Genomic DNA, 18,799 nt, shown 5'->3' with positions numbered 1-18,799 from the left:
ATGATACCTGTTCTCAAGGGCTTCACACTGTGCACACAGCAGTGTGTGCAGAGGGAATGTAATGTGTGGGCCATGAAAAGTAGGCATAGCGGTGGCCACAGTGTGTCCTGGAACCTCGGAGAATACACATGGACTAATGAACACAGCTATGGGGTCTAGATGCTTGTGTGTGACAGTCTAGCTTGGTTTTGAAAACATAATGGAAATGCTGTGGCCACTGTTTTTAATTAACTAAACATACTGTTATTTAAGCCCTCAAAAGAAAAACCCAAACAAACAAACAAAAAACAAAACAAACAAACAAGTCAAACCCACCTGGTATCTCTCTCCTCATTAGGAAAGAGACTAACATAGTTAAGGGTGTGAATTTGAGCCACTGCTCTATCATAGATGTGGCCACGCTGTTCCATGTCCCTGTGCATTAGTCCCTTCATGTGTAAATGATCATTATAAAAGTTACTATGTCATTGAGTGAAGTAAAAATCTGAGTAGATGAGTCTCCATAAAGTGCTCTGGATGGGGCCTAGTGGACTGAGTTTATATGAATGTTAACCATCAGCATGACAATTTAACTTTTCAACATAAGGAGTAAAAGAATAAAACACGAGGAAATAAAATCCCAAGGCTGTGTTAAGAAAAAGATTAATAAGCAGTATGGAAAAAAACCCTTTCTACTTTCCAGGAAAGCACAGGGTAGTCTCACAGAGAGCACAAACAGCCCTTGGTTGGATAATAACTGCCTATGACAGAAGTTGTAAGCTGCAGCAGGGAGGATGCAGAAGTGTGTATGGTTCAGCACTGAAATCCCTAAGATCCCAGAGTGTTTTATTGCTCCATTATTTTTAATTGCTAGAATTGATTAAATGGGGATTAGGAAGCTTGGTGAGGTAGTAACTAACTTTCATTTATGTATTTAAATGTGTCTTCTCGCCCCCACATTTTGGATCTTTCCTGTACCTTTTGCTTTCAAAAGCACCCAAGGGAGGGTGCCATGCTGCTCACATCCTTTTGAGTCTAAATGAAAATGAAATCTTGCTGCTGTGTCTGTAGGATTTCAAATGCTTTGTGAGTGTATGGCTACATTTGCAAAAATCTTGGTTTCAAAGATCTGACATCATTAGGCTTGCAATGAATAGGTTTAAACAAAAGTTATAAACCAGGCATACTGCTGATGCTGTTTTTGCATGAACATGAGTATACCCTGTAGAGCTGGCTCCTCGTTCAGGATTAACCTGTTAATAGGATCAGTTTTGCCTTTGTCCATGATTATTACCTCATCCTAACCTGTGACTGCATCCATATAAACTGTACAAAGTGGCACGGGATGTAGTAAAAAATATTAAAATCCCGGCCTGTGGTTTCTTCCCCACCTTAGACCATTTATGTTCCTGGATGCAAAACACACACACAGCCTTTATATTTTTAATATGCCTTGGGCAGCACAATAACTGGGTGACTGCCTACTCCCCATGCTGTTAGAATCTTGGTTCCTATCAAGAATACCAAATTATCACTTACTACTTACTGGGTTCCATCTGGACTGCTCTTAACCCCAATTGGCCAGCCCACATGGCCACACTTTTTCTGGCTCAGCTTTCCCATGGTAGCGCTCCTCCTCCCTCCTGAACATTATTCTTTTATTCCATGGCAGCCTCTTCTTTCTCCTCTCTCTTCATGGTCCTCTCTCCTGCAAGCCAGCAAAACCTGACCCCCATCTATGTCTCTTCTGCCCAGCTATTGCCTGCCAGCAACTTTATTCACCAATCATAATTAACTCAGGGACAGCATCCCAGGGGCTACGTGCAGACTCCAGGTCTTGGGGGCCCCCCAGTGTCTATTACAATAAACAGTAAAAGACAGAACCTTAACAACTGGAGGCTGAGCACTGAGAAGATGGGGTAAAAGAACAACAGGGTGTCACTAACACAAAGCAGGCATCAGGTTTGGGTGGGAGAAGTGAGTCGTCTTTCTAGGGTACCAGAGGAAGCTGATTTGCCTGCCCCAGTTAGCAAGTTTCTACACAAAAATAAAATGACAGGTCCCTGCAGAGGGAATAGTCTCTTGCCAGCAAAGCTCCATAGTCACTGTGGGTCAGGTTAGATCCCTTTTCTCTATGTCCTGAATATTTACTACTTTTAGATCCTTGTCCACTGGATGTTGTTCCACCCTAGACCAGGTGACAAATAAATGCATGGCTGCATCTAGTCACAGGTGTGCTGTAAGAAGTTAGGAACTAACGAAGAAGCACAGGAAGCTGCTACAGGTGGGGCTGGAGTGCACTGGGGAGGTATCTGTGAGGAGGTAAATCTGCAGCATAGAAAATGGAGAGTTGGTGTGGTATATCCCAGTATCTAGTGGTGTCCAGTAGAGCAAGCCCTGAGCTCACAGTGTCAGTGGAGTAAAAGACACAAACAGAAGTAGAGGAGCTGGGTCTTCAGAGTCTTCTGGGGTTGCAGACCCTAAGGCACGTGGGCAACTGTTGCAGGATAGTCCATCACACTGAGATTGTATTATTTACTGGAAAATCCTGCTTTAGCTGTGGTGTGGCTCAGCCTTAGGGCACACCTTTTAATCCAAGAGCTTTCTGCTTGAATATTGTAAACAGGATTAACTAAAGTCAACCACAGGTCAAGAAGCAGAACAGACAAACAGTTGACTGCAAGTGAACATAAGATTATTAGGAAAAAAACCTTAGAGAGTAAGAGGGAGTCAGGAGGATGCACAGAAAGACATGCAGGAAGTAAAAGGGAGGAACATTTAGTTTGATGGAGTCTTTGTGAGACTGCATAAGAGAGGGGGTTCATTCTGGGATGTTGGCTAAGGAGGAAGCTCACCTGGGTGCTTTCTTTGCCTCTCGGAGCTAGCAGGGTTTCACCCTGGAGTCTTCATTGTTAAAATAGAACAACTGAGATTTTATTTTAAAACAACAGGCAGCACACTGGCAAATATACAAAAACCAATAAGTGAGAATTTCAAAGGAAATGAAGCTCAAGTCAGTATTTATCAGCTTCTAGATTATTTGATGGCCAGAACTAGACAGCTGCTGTTTCATTGTTGTGTATACTGGTGGGTATAGAAGGGCGGGAAGGGAGCAGGCTACACAGGACTGAGGTGTCACCGAGATGGGAAACAGATAGTATTTTCAACAAGTGTAATGGTGAGAAGTAGAGGTCATTCTAGAGCTGCAGGGACTATGAATAGTTTTCCAGAGAACATTAAATTAACACATTTATTGGGAAGTACCAGAAAGGGATGATTTTAAAGATGTGTCCTGTGTGTGGGCATGCACAACTACACCAGCCTCTCCACTAATTAAGTACTTGGATAGAGTGGATATCAGTAGATAGCCCTTGATGGGCACTATAAACAGGTAAATTTCCTAATGTTTCTTCTTGCAGGATAGTGGCTCATTAACACAAAAATACTTCATTCATAGTATATGAGAGCAGTGCTCTCTCTTGTATCTCTCTTAAGATTGTTTCATATAACACCTCTAATGAACCTTAAAAAGAGATTCAGTCCAGTTTGTAGTAAGGCTTGCTTCTAACCTCATTCTAATTGATTTCACTGTTAAAGGATCATCAGAAATTGGACCAGTTGGAATTGGGAATACATAAACTGTTATAAGTACTTGATTTTGACTGTCATAAGCTTTTATGAGTTTTTCATCCAACAATCAGGCTTGCCTGTATCATTGCTGGCTATCATTAACAGTCAGGCTTGCCTGTATCATTGCTGGCTATCATTAACAGTCAGGCTTGCCTGCATCATTGCTGGCTATCATTAACAGTCAGGCTTGCCTGTACCATTGCTAGATATCATCTCTGTGAATTCTATTTTCATTCATATGACTGCCACAATATGTGTTCAATGAATGGAACCTTGAATCACACAGAGAGAAGGTTTCTTAGTGGAAAAAACAATTCATTTTCTTTTTTTCTCTCTCTCTTTTTCCATTTCTTTTTTTTTAATTAGGTATTTTCCTCATTTACATTTCCAATGCTAACCCAAAAGTCCCCCATACCCTCCCGCCCAATCCCCTACCCACCCACTCCCACTTTTTGGCCCTGGCGTTCCCCTGTGCTGGGGCATATAAAGTTTGCAAGTCCAATGGGCCTCTCTTTCCACTGATGGCCGACTACACCACCTTCTGATACATATGCAGCTAGAGTCAAGAGCTCTGGAGTACTGGTTAGTTCATAATGTTCCCCCTATAGGGTTGCAGATCCCTTTACCTCCTTGGGTACTTTCTCTAGCTCCTCCATTGGGGGCCCTGTGATCCATCCATTAGCTGACTGTAATCACCCACTTCTGTGTTTGCTAGGCCCCGGCATAGTCTCACAAGAGACAGCTATATCAGGGTCCTTTCAGCAAAATCTTGTTAGTGTATGCAATGGTGTCAGCATTTGGAGGCTAATTATGGGATGGATCCCTGGATATAGCAGTCTCTAGATGGTCCATCCTTTTGTCTCAGCTCCAAACTTTGTCTCTGTAACTCCTTCCATGGGTGATTGTTTCCCAATTCTAAGAAGAGGCAAAGTGTCCACACTTTGGTCTTCGTTCTTCTTCAGTTTCATGTGTTTTGCAAATTGTAACTTACATCTTGGTTATACTAAGTTTCTGGGCTAATATCCACTTATCAGTGAGTACATATCATTTGAGTTCTTTTATGATTGGGTTGCCTCACTCAGGATGATGCCCCCAAGGTCCAACCATTTGCCTAGGAATTTCATAAATTCATTCTTTTTAATAGCTGAGTAGTACTCCATTGTGTAAATGTACCACATTATTTGTATCCATTCCTCTGTTGAGGGGCATCTGGGTTCTTTCCAGCTTCTGGCTGTTATAAATAAGGCTGCTATGAACATAGTGGAGCATGTTTCTTTCTTACTAGTTGGAACATCTTCTGGATATATGCCCAGGAGAGGTATTGCGGGATCCTCCAGTAGTACCATGTCCAATTTTCTGAGGAAACACCAGACTGATTTCCAGAATGGTTGTACAAGCTTGCAATCCCACCAACAATAGAGGAGTGTTCCTCTTTCTCCACATCTTCATTGGCATCTGATGTCATCTGAGTTTTTGATCTTAGCCATTCTGACTGGTGTGAGATGGAATCTCAAGGTTGTTTTGATTTGCATTTCCCTGATGATTAAGGGTGCTGAAGATTTTTTCAGGTATTTCTCAGCCATTTGGTATTCCTCAGGGGAGAATTCTTTGTTTAACTCTGAGCCCCATTTGTTAATGAGGTTATTTGATTTTCTGGAGTCCACCTTCTTGAGTTCTTTATATATATAGGATATTAGTCCCCTGTCTGATTTAGGATAGGTAAAGATCCTTTCCCAATATGTTGGTGGCCTTTTTGTCTTATTGACGGTGTCTTTTGCCTTGCAGAAGCTTTGCAGTTTCATGAGGTCCCATTTGTCAATTCTTGATCTTACAGCACAAGCCATTGCTATGTTATTCAGGAATTTTTCCCCTGTGCCCATATCTTCGAGGCTTTTCCCCACTTTCTCCTCTATAAGTTTTACTGTCTCTGGTTTTATGTGGAGCTCCTTGATCCACTTAGATTTGACCTTAGTACAAGGATATAGGAATGGATCAATTCACATTCTTCTACATGATAACCACCAATTGTGCCAGCACCATTTGTTGAAAATGCTGTCTTTCTTCCACTGGATGGTTTTAGCCCCCTTGTCGAAGATCAAGTGACCATAGGTGTGTGGGTTCATTTCTGGGTCTTCAATTCTATTCCATTGGTCTATTTGTCTGTCACTATACCAGTACCATGCAGTTTTTTTTTTTTATCACAATTGCTCTGTAGTACAGCTTAAAGTCAGGCATGGTGATTTCACCAGAGGTTCTTTTATCCTTCAGAAGAGATTTTGCTATCCTAGGTTTTTTGTTATTCCAGATGAATTTGCAGATTGCTTTTTCTAAATCTTTGAAGAATTGAGTTGGAATTTTGATGGGGATTGCATTGAATCTGTAGATTGCTTTTGGCAAGATTGCCATTTTTACAATGTTGATCCTGCCAATCCATGAGCATGGGAGATCTTTCCATCTTCTGAGATCTTCTTAATTTCTTTCTTCAGAGACTTGAAGTTCTTATCATACAGACCTTTATCTTCCTTAGTTAGAGTCACACCAAGGTATTTTATATTATTTGTGACTATTGAGAAGGGTGTTGTTTTCCTAATTTATTTTCAGCCTGTATATTCTTTGTGTAGAGAAAGGCCATTGACTTGTTTGAGTTAATTTTATATCCAGCTACTTCACTGAAGCTGTTTATCAGGTTTAGGAGTTCTCTGGTGGAATTTTTAGGGTCACTTATATATACTATCATATCATCTGCAAAAAGTGATGTTTTGACTTCTTCCATTCCAATTTGTATCCCCTTGATCTCCTATTGTTGTCTAATTGCTCTGGCTAGGACTTCAAGTACAATGTTGAATAGGTAGGGAGAAACTGGGCAGCCTATTCTAGTCCCTGATTTTAGTGGGATTGCTTCCAGCTTCTCACCATTTACTTTGATGTTGGCTACTGGTTTGCTGTAGATTGCTTTTATTGTGTTTAGCTATGGGCCTTGAATTCCTGATCTTTCCAAGACTTTTATCATGAATGGGTGTTGGATTTTACCAAATGCTTTCTCTGCATCTAATGAGATGATGATGTGGTTTTTGTCTTTGAGTCTGTTTATATACTGGATTACGTTGATGGATTTCCATATATTAAACAATCCCTGCATCCCTGGAATAAAACCTACTTGGTCAGGATGGATGATTGTTTTAAAATGTTCTTGGATTCGGTTAGCGAGAATTTTATTGAGTATTTTTGCATCAATATTCATAAGGGAAATTGGTCTGAGGTTCGCTATTTTGTTGGATCTTTCTGTGGTTTAGGTATCAGAGTAATTGTGGCTTCATAGAATGAGTTGGGTAGAATACCTTCTACTTCTATTTTGTGGAATAGTTTGGGAAGAACCAGAATTCTATCTTCTTTGAAGGTCTGAAAGAACTCTCCGCTAAACCCATCTGGTCATGGGCTTTTTTAGGCTGGGAGACTATTAATGACTGCTTCTATTTCTTTAGGGGATATGGGACTGTTTAGATCGTTAACTTGAACCTGATTTAACTTTGGTACCTGGTATCTGTCTAGAAATTTGTCCATTTCGTCCAGGTTTTCAAGTTTTGTTGAGTATAGCCTTTTGTAGAAGGATCTGATGGTGTTTTGGATTTCTTCAGGATCTGTTGTTATGTCTCCCTTTTCATTTCTGATTTTGTTAATTAGGATGCTGTCCCTGTGCCCTCTAGTGAGTCTAGCTAAGGGTTTATCTATCTTGTTGATTTTCTCAAAGAACCAGCTCCTTGATTGGTTGATTCTTTGAATAGTTCTTCTTGTTTCCACTTGGTTGATTTCACCCCTGAGTTTGATTATTTCCTGCTGTCTACTCCTCTTGGGTGAATTTGCTTCCTTTTTTTCTAGAGCTTTTAGGTGTGTTGTCAAGCTGCTAGTGTGTGCTCTCTCTAGTTTCTTTTTGGAGGTACTCAGAGCTATGAGTTTCCCTCTGAGAAATGCTTTCATAGTGTCCCATAAGTTTGGGTATGTTGTGGCTTCATTTTCATTAAACTCTAAAAAGTCTTTAATTTCTTTCTTTATTCCTTCCTTGACCAAGGTATCATTACAAAGAGTGTTGTCCATTTTCCACGTGAATGTTGGCTTTCCATTATTTATGTTGTTATTGAAGAGCAGCCTTAGTCCGTGGTGGTCTGATAGGATGCATGGGACGATTTCAATATTTTTGTATCTGTTGAGGCCTGTTTTGTGACCAATTATATGATCAATTTTGGAGAAGGTACCATGAGGTGCTGAAAAGAATGTATATCCTTTTGTTTTAGGATGAAATGTTCTGTAGATATCTGTTAAGTCCATTTGTTTCATCACTTCTGTTAGTTTCACTGTGTCCCTGTTTAGTTTCTGTTTCCATGAAATGTCCATTGATGAAAGTGGTGTGTTGGTCTCCCACTATTATTGTGTGAGGTGCAACGTGTGCTTTGAGCTCTACTAAAGTTTCTTTAATGAATGTGGCTGCCCTTGCATTTATAGCATAGATATTCAAAACTGAGAGTTCCTCTTGGAGGATTTTACCTTTGATGAGTATGAAGTGTCCCTCCTGTCTTTTTTGATAACTTTGGGTTGGAAGTCAATTTTATTCGATATTAGAGTGGCTACTCCAGCTTGTTTCTTCAGACCATTTCCTTGGAAAATCTTTTCCAGCCTTTCATTCTGAGGTAGTGTCTGTCTTTTTCCCTGAGATGGGTTTCCTGTAAGCAGCAGAATGTTCAGTCCTGTTTGTGTAGCCAGTGTGTTAGTCTATGTCTTTTTATTGGGGAATTGAGCCCATTGATATTAAGAGATATTAAGGAAAAGTAATTGTTGCTTCCTATTATTTTTGTTTTTAGAGTTGGCATTCTGTTCTTGTGGCTGTCTTCTTTTTGGTTTGTTGAGGGATTACTTTCTTGCTTTTTCTAGGGCGTGGTTTCTGTCCTTGTATTGGTTTTTTTCTGTTATTATCCTTTGAAGGGCTGGATTCGTGGAAAGATAATGTTTGAATTTCGTTTTGTCATGGAATACTTTGGTTTCTCCATCTATTGTAATTGAGAGTTTGGCTGGGTATAGTAGCCTGGGCTGGCATTTTTGTTCTCTTAGGGTCTGTATAACATCTGTCCAGGATCTTCTGTCTTTCATAGTCTCTGGTGTAATTCTGATAGGCCTGCCTTTATATGTTACTTGACCTTTTTCCCTTACTGCTTTTAATATTCTATCCTTATTTAGTGCATTTGTTGTTCTGATTAGTATGTGTCTGGAGGAATTTCTTTTCTGGTCCAGTCTATTTGGAGTTCTGTAGGCTTCTTGTATGATCATGGGCATCTCTTTCTTTATGTTTGGGAAGTTTTCTTCTATTATTTTGTTGAAGATATTTGCTGGCTCTTTAAGTTGAAAATCTTCATTCTCATCAACTCCTATTATCCGTAGGTTTGGTCTTCTCATTGTGTCCTGGATTTCCTGGATGTTTTGAGTTAGGATCTTTTTGGATTTTGTATTTTCTTTGATTGTTGTGCCAATGTTCTCTATGGAATCTTCTGCACCTGAGGTTCTCTCTTCTATCTCGTGTATTCTGTACTTATGCTTGCATCTATGGTTCCAGATTTCTTTCCTATGTTTTCTATCTCCAGCATTGCCTCACTTTGGGTTTTCTTTATTGTGTCTACTTCCCTTTTTAGGTCTTGGATGGTTTTATTCAATTCCATCACCTGTTTAGTCGTGTTTTCCTGCAATTCTTTAAGGGATTTTTGAGCTTCCTCTTTAAGATCTTCTGCCTGTTTAGCAGTGTTCTCCTGTATTTCTTTAAGTGAGTTATTAAAGTCCTTCTTGATGTCCTCTACCACCATCATGAGATATGCTTTAAGATCAGGGACTATCTTTTCGGGTGCCCAGGACTGGGTGGTGTGGGAGTGCTGTGTTCTGATGATGGTGAGTGGTCTTGGTTTCTGTTAGTAAGATTCTTATGTTTGCCTTTCGCCATCTCGTAATCTCTGGAGTTAGTTGTTGTAGTTGTCTCTGGTTAGAGCTTGTTCCTCAGGTGATTCTGTTAGCCTCTACCAGCAGACCTGGGAGACTAGCTCTCTCCTGAGTTTCAGTGTTCAGAGTACTCTCTACAGGCAAGCTTTCCTCTTGCAGGGAAGGTGCCCAGATATCTGGTGTTCGAACCTGCCTCCTGGCAGAAGTTTTGATCCACTCACAGAGGTCTTAAGATCCTGTGGAGTGTCCTTGGGTACCTTGCGTGTTTCCGCAGACTCTGTGCCTAAGGTACCCTGGTACTGCCGGGGACCAGAAGGGACTTGTGCCCCGATCAGTCCGGGTTTTCTGCTCCCTTAATTAATTCAGTCTCAGGTCCTGTGCGATTGGATTGGAGCAGCAGCTGTGTTCCACTCACCAGAGGTCTTAAGATCCCATGGAGGGTCCTGTGGGTACCTTGCGGGTGTCCACAGACTCCACGCCCAAACTACCCCGGTGTTGGCGGGGACCAGAAGGGCTAATGCATTTTCAAAATAAATTCTTTCACTTACAGGTGACCTTGTTAAACTTCATGATAACTCCTGAGGGAATGCAGGATCAGCTTTTGGGAATCGTAGTGGCACGGGAAAGGCCAGACCTCGAAGAAGAAAAGCAAGCCTTGATACTACAAGGAGCTGACAATAAAAGGTTTGAAGTGCAGAATGAAGATTTATTTTGTGGTTGTAGTAAAGTATATTTAGCATCTATTTAGTTAAAATATATATGTGTGTGTGTGTGTGTGTGTGTGTGTGTGTGTGTGTGTGTGTAGAGGCCAGAAAAGCATGAGGATGGCATAGAAACCACTGGAAATGGAGTTGCAGACAGTTGTGAACTGCCTGGTATGGGTGCTGGGATTTGAACCCAAGTCCTGGAAGAGCAATGTACTCTTAACTCCTGAGCTATCTCTCTGGTTCCTCCCCCAAATGAGAAAGCTTTTAATTCAGGGCCTACAGAGCCTCTGCATTAACTTAGAAAACTGCATTGCTGAGTCTTTTTCTCAGACTCGGGAAGAACACTGAAGCTTGCCACAGATATGGGCATGGGTCTTCCGTTCCTCAACAAAGGTGCTGCATGGAAGTGTCTTGGTTCACTGTGTGACCAAAGTGATCTGTTTTCTTTGATTCTTTCATTTCTTTCATTTTGGAAGTAATTGGAGTGGTACCTTGAGTTCCATCTGAGCCAAGATACTGTGTGGCACAGGAGACTGGCTTGCTCCATTTCTCAGGGTGTCACACGAGTGATCATTAAAGGGAGCTGAGCAGAAAGGCCATGTCTCAGTGACATTTCACGAGATAAGAAATTAATCTCACAGCATCCCTTTTTCAGATAATTGTCATGGCATGACACATTTCTTTAGGTTACAAGGTCTCTGTTTCTTAGAAAAGACTGCATATTTCAAGTGATTTTTAAACCATTTCTTTTCTGAGAAAGCTGTACTTCATTCTAGGCAGTTAAAGGAAATAGAAGACAAGATTTTAGAAGTTCTCTCATTATCAGAAGGCAATATATTAGAAGATGAGACTGCGATTAAAATATTATCTTCCTCCAAGTCTTTGGCTAATGAGATTTCTCAGAAGCAGGAAGTGGCTGAGGAGACAGAGAAAAAGATTGACATTACCCGCATGGGCTATCGGCCCATTGCTATCCATTCTTCCATCCTGTTCTTCTCCATCGCTGATCTAGCTAACATCGAGCCCATGTACCAGTATTCTCTGACCTGGTTTATTAACCTGTTCATCCTGTCCATTGAAAATTCGGAGAAATCAGACATCTTATCAAAAAGGTATGTAAAGGGAATGCTAATCTTATACAAGAGAAAATGACTGTTTTGATTATGATTTCAGGTTAGCGTGAATGTCACAGCCATGAACCTTAAGGGAGCTTGACTCATCATTTTCCCAGACATAGAACAGAAGTGTGTAGCTTTAGTTGGGAAATAATGGTTTACAGAGCTGTAGGTGAAGGGACTCTAGCCAGCTCAAACATGGCAAACGTGGCTCTGGCAGGCCTTGCCCTTCTCTCCCATGCCCTCTCTGCCTTGCTAAAAATCCCTTAGATTACATTCCTAAAGCTAGCCACCAGAGGTCAATTCACTTACTTGGCTACTTCCTCTTCCTGAGGCTGACTATCAAGGTCCAGCTGTCAAAATATTGAAGTCCAGCAATCAAAAGCCCACTTTAGCGCACCTAATTAAATGCCCAATTAAAATTAGATAGCAAACACTGGGTTTTCCCTTTTATCTTTATAAGTCAACATTTTCCTATGTGCTGCTTCTGTCTCCTCTTTGTCCAGAGGCAGTCTTTTGCCCTCCCCCTCTCTTGTAGGACAAATAGCCCTTCCCCCTCTTTTTTATTTTCCCCCTTTCCCCCTCTCTTCTATTGCTTCTGTTTGTCCCTTATTCCCTGCTCATTGTCTCTCTGGGGCAAATCCCCTTTGTGCTGACAACTTGGTCTTGGGATATCCTGAACCAACACTGAACCTTTCAGTAGGGCTGTAATATAATTCTAGAAGAAGGAAGCAGTTAGCTTTGTTTCCTATTTGCAGAATCTCCTATTGACTGCAGGGATGGAGAGGGGAGTTTTGTCCTCCAATGATAAGCAGACACTCTCTCAGACAACTCTGAAACTATAGTTTTACATTTGGGTTTACCACATTGAAACTCTGCCAGATACCAGGGCAAAAGCAAAAATCTGATATTGATTATTTTTTGATAATCACACAACTTATTTTTATGATTATCTATAGAAAGCATATTATTTACTATTGAATAGTATATAAAAAGCAAAAGCACTAAGTGATGTTATTTCTCAGCCATGAGTGAAATGAGTCAATTCAAGCCAGATTATGTTATATTAAAAGCAGGTTTATTGGGAAGCTGCTCTCTGGTGGTGAGTTCCCTGGCCCAAGGACCAAGGACCAAGGAATCCAGGAAGGGGGGAGTGGGTAGGAGAGGGAGAAAGAGAGAAAGGGGCACTTGTGCAGAGAAAGAAGAGGAAAGGAAGAGCAAGAAAACAAAATGTCTGGATTATTAAGAAGATTTTCTGGGGGAAGGGCAGCCCAGCCCCTGGGCTGGAAAGTTCAAGGTTGGAGGCAAGTTATGCCAGGTAGTGACTGAGGGATGCTGGGAGAACCTGGAAGCCAGGTCGGCTTAGGTATGTAAAATAGGCACCTCAGTTGCTTGTCTTGGGGTCAGAAACCAAGCACTAAGATCTTGCTTAAGCTTAAGCCAACTAGAGGATAGAATTCATTTGACTTGTTAGTGAGAGAAGTTTTCAGTTTGGCCCTTGTTTCTAATTTTTAGTGTTTGTTTCTAGTCCTTGAAGTTTTCAAGTTAGTGAGGATTACTGAAGAAAACAAAATTGTAGGTGATCTCTTAAAAAAAACATCCATATGTTTCCAGTTAATTAGGCACACACATCTGTTTTCTGCACTGGATTTGAAGTTCTGGGACAGGATCTTTATTTATTTTGACCACCGTTTGAGTGTGCATGTGTGAATGCATGTTTGAGTGTATGCTGCACACTTGCCTGTAAGGGCATGTCACAGCACACACATCGGGATTACGGGACAACCTCAGGAGCTGGTTCTTGTTCAAGGCCAGGACTCACTGGTGTTTAGGGCTGTGTACTCCAGGGTAGCTGATATGGGGTAGCAGAGGGCTTTCCCTGTCTCAGCCTCCCGTTTTATAATCATTCACCACCACACCCAGCTCTCTGTGGCCTCTAGGGATTTGAACTCAGGTCCTCAGGCTTGTGTGGCAAGGGTATTTTACCTGCTGAGTCATCTCTCTGTCTCACCATGTTCCTTTTTGGTACAGTTCTTAATCTCAAGCTTGTTCATCACAGAGGCCAAATGAACAGTGGCTACACAGAGCAGAGACAGATAGAGCTCTGTGAATTTGAGGTTAGCCTGATCTACACAGCACAGTTCCAGGACACCCAGGGCTACACAATGAAATAAACAGGAAAGAAAAGAAAAACAACAAACTAAACCAAACAAAACATACCCCCCCCAAAAAAAATTAAAAAAAAAAAACCCAATAGCCACCACAACGTTATCATCTATGTAGATTTAAAGTCTAGCTGTTCTCTGGAGTCTATGAGAAGAGAATTGCTCTGACCACCCCTGCAGTGCAGGTTTTTTGGTTCAAGATTGAAAAGTTACAATGACTCCATTCTTCGAAGGATTCTTTTTTTTTTTTTTTTTTTCTGTGCCAAATTAGACTCATCCAAGCTGTTTTGTTTGTTTGTTTGTTTGTTTTTCATACCAGTAACAAAGCCCTTGAAATTAAAGAAAAGCAAATCCCCTTTACCTTAATATATGATTTGGATTAAAATGTAGAAAACAAACCCAGCTTTTTATTTGAAGTTAAAATCCTTTATCTGTAAACACTGAAAACCGTACGTGTGACTACTGTAAATGTGAAGTACAAAAAGACTAATAGAGAAGATAAAATTAAAATTTTCCTTGAAGATAGCATTGTGCTAACACAAATGTGCAGAAATGAGTTTTTACAAGGAAGCATGCCTGTGTAGCTAGCACCCTCACTCTGTAGTTCATCCTCACTCTGCCTGCTAATGGAGGGGACCATCTGTGTTAGCAAATTAACTTTAGTAAGAGGAAACACAAACTTTTCACACTTCCATAGGAGGAGATGACTTTGAACCATAAAGCAAGGAGCCTGGTGAAGTCAGGGTAACTGTTCTTCTACAGGCACTGGGTTTATGCTTCAAAGCAATGGCTTCCAGGACATTGGCAGACATTTGAGATATTCCTGGGTCTTAAAGCAGGTCCTGACTACGTTTTGAAGTGATTTTTTTTTAGAATATACATTTCTAAATATTATATATTCTAAATAATATACATTTCTCTGTAATATACATTCAGTAGGTAACAACACTTGCCTTGCAATCCTGGCATGAGTTCCATCCCTAGACTCATGGTGAAAGGAGAAGTGACTCCTGAAAGTCATCCTCTGTCCTCCACAGGTGCACTGTGGCATGTGTGCACCCACACCTAACACACACACACACATCGATAAATAAGAGTTTAAAAGCATCAGAAAGTAGAAAATACTTAGAAAATTTTAAGTTCTTTAATTTGAGGCTCTAAGAAAAGAGAGGTAAGGAGTGGACTATCCCTTTATTTTCAACAGGAGAAAGAAGCCCTTCCACTTACTTTTTAAACGTTTGTTTGGCCTGACATGGAACCTAAAACAATTGTTCCTTTCTGCTGTTGGGAATATGGGCTTCCAGTCTAGGGCCACAGTGGATGTGTGCTGCCTGTGAGCATCTCCATGCATGGCTCTTGGTGCCAATTCACGAACACTTGTGGTGGATCGAATGGGATGCAACTGATGGGGCAAGCATTCGTGTGTACGCTCTTGTTATATCAAGAACCTTCTAGACAGCCCTTTTCTTCATCCCCCCCCCCCCAGCAAAATAAGAGTTCAAATTGAAAAGCTAACTGCTGGTCAAAGATTAAAGAGAGAACAAATTCTTGTAGAAATGATTTGTGATCTCCCAGTTATTGATAAACATGGTATTAGTGGGAGTTTAACAGCTATTAGACTCAGCTATCCTCCAAAGTACAGGAAGCACGGGACTGTTCACACAAGCCTGCCTACTAAAGATGGTTATTACTCTAGTATTCCTTCTTGTTCCTCTTACTCAAGTATACTGATAAACTCCTTTTGATGACTGTGCTTCGTTTAAGTGTGACACCAAGAATAATATATCATGAACATTGTGTCAGACACTGTGAAATTGCCATAATAAAGTGTTATTTATTGAAGTTGATGAATTAGTGTTCATGTAGGAAATACTAAAATAACTGTAGTAAAAAACAGAAACAAACAAAAACATGAAATGCAGAAAAAAGATCTAAGTAGGGTATTGTTTTATTAAAGGGGTCAAACTGCAGCTTTTTAAAAATGAAATGTACATATGTAAATGCACACATGTGCAAGCATGTGTGTAACAGAGTTGCTTCTATCAATATTCCTCTATTACACAATTTTTAGAAGCTGTTCAATAGACCATATTGTGGATATAATTTGGTAAGACTTGTAAGTATTATAAATACTGTTAAAATAAATACAAATATCTGCACTGTTAACTGTCTTCCTCATTTAAGTCCCTTTCCTATACGTTTATTTAAATATAAAACTCCACTAGAGAAACTTGAATTGTCTCATATCAGTATACCACTTACCAACATTTGTAGCTGCTTATATTACAAATGCTAATTATGCCCCCCCCCAAAAAAAAAAAAACTGTAAACACAAGAAGGTCTACATGTAACTTCTGGAAACCTGCCCCCAGTTGGCTCGATCAATAAATTAAAATGCCAACAGCCAATAGCTGGGGAGCACAGACAGAGAAAGGATTTTAGGATTTCCCAGGCTTAGGACTAGGGGGAAATCCACCATGTGGGAATGGTGTGGAGGAGAGGACAGACACGTTGCCCAAGAAGAATGCAGAACAGATAGGCATAGCAGCCATGTGAAGGAGCTCGGAGACCCTGGCCCAGAGGCCTGCTCAACTGGGCCCAGAGCAGCCAAGATGGAAAGTAGAATTAGTGAGTAATAACTAAGGATTAACCCCATGGAGGTAAGGCAATAGCCCAGCTATTGAGTTGTTTAAGGCCTATTAAAATAAAGGTGGTGGCCCTTCTGGTCCCCAGCACCACCAGGGTAGCTTGGGCGCGGAGTCTGCGGACACCCGCAAGGTACCCACAAGACCCTCCATGGGATCTTAAGACCCCTGGTGAGTGAAACAAAGCTGCTGCTCCAACCCAATTACGTGGGACCTGAGACTGCATTAATTAGGGAAGCAGAAAACCCGGCCTGATCAGGGCACAAGTCCGTTCAGGTCCCTGCCAGCACTGGGGTAGCTTGGGCACAGAGTGGATGCTCACAGTGAGCTATTGGGTTCATCACAGGGCCCCCAATGGAGGAGCTAGAGAAAGAACCCAAGGAGCTAAAGGGATCTGCAACCCTATAGGTGGAACAACATTATGAACTAACCAGTACCCTGGAGCTCTTGACTCTAGCTGCATATGTATCAAAAGATGGCCTAGTCGGCCATCAGTGGAAAGAGAGGCCCATTGGACTTGCAAACTTTATATGCCCCAGTACCTAAATAAATAAATAAATAAATAAATAAATAAAGGCTGTGATTGGGTCTTTCAATTGAGAACAGAAAGCAGTGAGGTGAGTAATGAACCATGTCCCCGGGATTTGTTAATTTTTTTTCTATAAACACTGAATAATTTTGAGTCTTATACTCCCACTGAAGTATATCATTACGATATCGTATTTTAATCTTTATCACTACTGAGAGTGAATTTGAGCTTGGAAGGATAAGGATAGGGAAAGCTGGGGGTGGGATGGGTGGGTATTTGGAAGGACAGGAGCCAGCAGGACAGGAATGGCAGCACAGCCAATGGCTGCCTAAGACCCTTTCCCCTCCCAGCTACAACCTGCATTTTCTAGAATTGCACTAGAAACCCTGTTTACAAAGACATGTGCTAAACTACGTGTATACCAGCAGCGGTGCCTGGTTTTACCTTGTCAGATTATCTCGTTCATGGCATCTTTTGAGCCACCTCAAGGATCTCTCATAGTAAGAGAAAGAGAAAGAAACAAACACAACAACAAACCTTTTTAGTGACTGTGCTGGCTAGTCTTAGGTCAACTTGATACACAAACTGAGCTCTCTGAAATGAGAGAACCTCAATTGAGAAAAAGCCTTCATTAGATCTGGCTGCAAGGCATTTTCTTAATTAGTTATTGGGAGGGATGGAATGCTTATTTTAAATCTAAAACTCAGCTCTATTTCAAGGACTCCTGTGTCACTACATTGTTTCTCAGCTAAAAATAAGATGTGTCCTTTTGCTGTCATTCTCTGATAACAGTGCTGGTGTGGGAGAAAATAATTAAGGAAATAAACAAGAAGAAAAATGAAAAGCAAAACAAAACACCAATTACAATGAGTCCAAGCCAAGGACAGTAGTATGAAAATAGCTAAACTCTTGTCACAGATGGGTAGATATTTTTTTCCCTTACTGCATGAAGAAACACCAGTATAAATTTGATCACTAATAAACTATGTTGCTTTTTCCCTCAGATAATTGATCTGCTTAGAAGGTTTGAGCCATTAGTCTATGTCCCTACAAATGTTTATATTTTAGCTCTCTACAAGTGTTTTTTGTTGGCATAGGTTAAAATCATAGTTTTTATGTCTATGCAATAACTGTAATTTACATTTTTATTTCAATGATTATTTCATGAAATACTTACATTAAAATGAGTGAAGCATTGTATTGGCATTGGGAATTATTGTGGATATAGCTCACATGCATTACCACAGTTATTCATATGTCCATGTTTTCTCTCTGTGAAATATAGTTTCATAAAGAGAAATGTAGTTTAATCAAATCTACTAGTTTTTTGTTTTGTTTTGTTTTGTTTTGTTTTGTTTTGTTTTGTTTTTGGCTCTGATACATTCATGTTCAGTGTAGCATAGCATTAGGCTTTGCCATTAATACAAGCTATTTGTTTATTCATTTAATATAGTATAAAATATTTGTTAAGTATTTACTTTGTAAAGAGGTCAAATTTTGCCTACTAGTGCAATACTTCATAGTTACAAAGTTTATAATTTTTATAATGGATTAGTTTTCTGTAAATGAAAACTATAAAGAAAAACATCAGTCAGCAGGGAAATACAATTCTATTCAAATGCTTCTACCTTGTCTAGCTCTCAAACTGGCAGCTCAAGGAGTAAAGATTTTTTTAAAATATTTTTAATTAGGTATTTTTCTCATTTACATTTCCAATGCTATCCCAAAAGTCCCCCATACCCTCCCCCCCCCCACTCCCCTACCCACCCACTCCCACTTTTTGGCCCTGGCGTTCCCCTGTACTGGGGCATATAAAGTTTGCAAGTCCAATGGGCCTCTCTTTCCACTGATGGCCGACTAGGCCATCTTTTGATACATATGCAGCTAGAGTCAAGAGCTCCAGGGTACTGGTTAGTTCATAATGTTGTTCCACCTATAGGGTTGCAGATCCCTTTAGCTCCTTGGGTACTTTCTCTAGCTCCTCCATTGGGGGCCCAGGAGTAAAGATTTTTGATCGATTTGGTGGGAACTAAAAGAAATAGTTTGAATGCAGGTC

At 40.6% G+C, this 18,799-nt stretch overlaps 1 protein-coding gene across 2 annotated transcripts in view; it reads left to right on the top strand.

Annotated features, from left to right (window-relative positions):
- Dnah7a (dynein, axonemal, heavy chain 7A) overlaps window positions 1–18,799 on the top strand; it is a 310,307-nt gene that overhangs the window by 239,365 nt on the left and 52,143 nt on the right. For both annotated transcript variants that reach the window (XM_006496179.4, NM_001252070.1), the window contains 2 exons: window positions 10,133–10,266; window positions 11,066–11,401. In XM_006496179.4, the coding sequence (XP_006496242.1) occupies window positions 10,133–10,266; window positions 11,066–11,401 (470 nt within the window). The remainder of the gene's footprint in view (window positions 1–10,132; window positions 10,267–11,065; window positions 11,402–18,799) is intronic.

Source organism: Mus musculus, chromosome 1 (assembly GCF_000001635.26).
Source record: "Mus musculus strain C57BL/6J chromosome 1, GRCm38.p6 C57BL/6J".
NCBI classification, from domain to species: Eukaryota; Metazoa; Chordata; class Mammalia; order Rodentia; family Muridae; genus Mus; species Mus musculus.
Note: the sequence above shows the minus strand (reverse complement) of the source record. Positions and strands in the feature narration are given on the sequence as shown.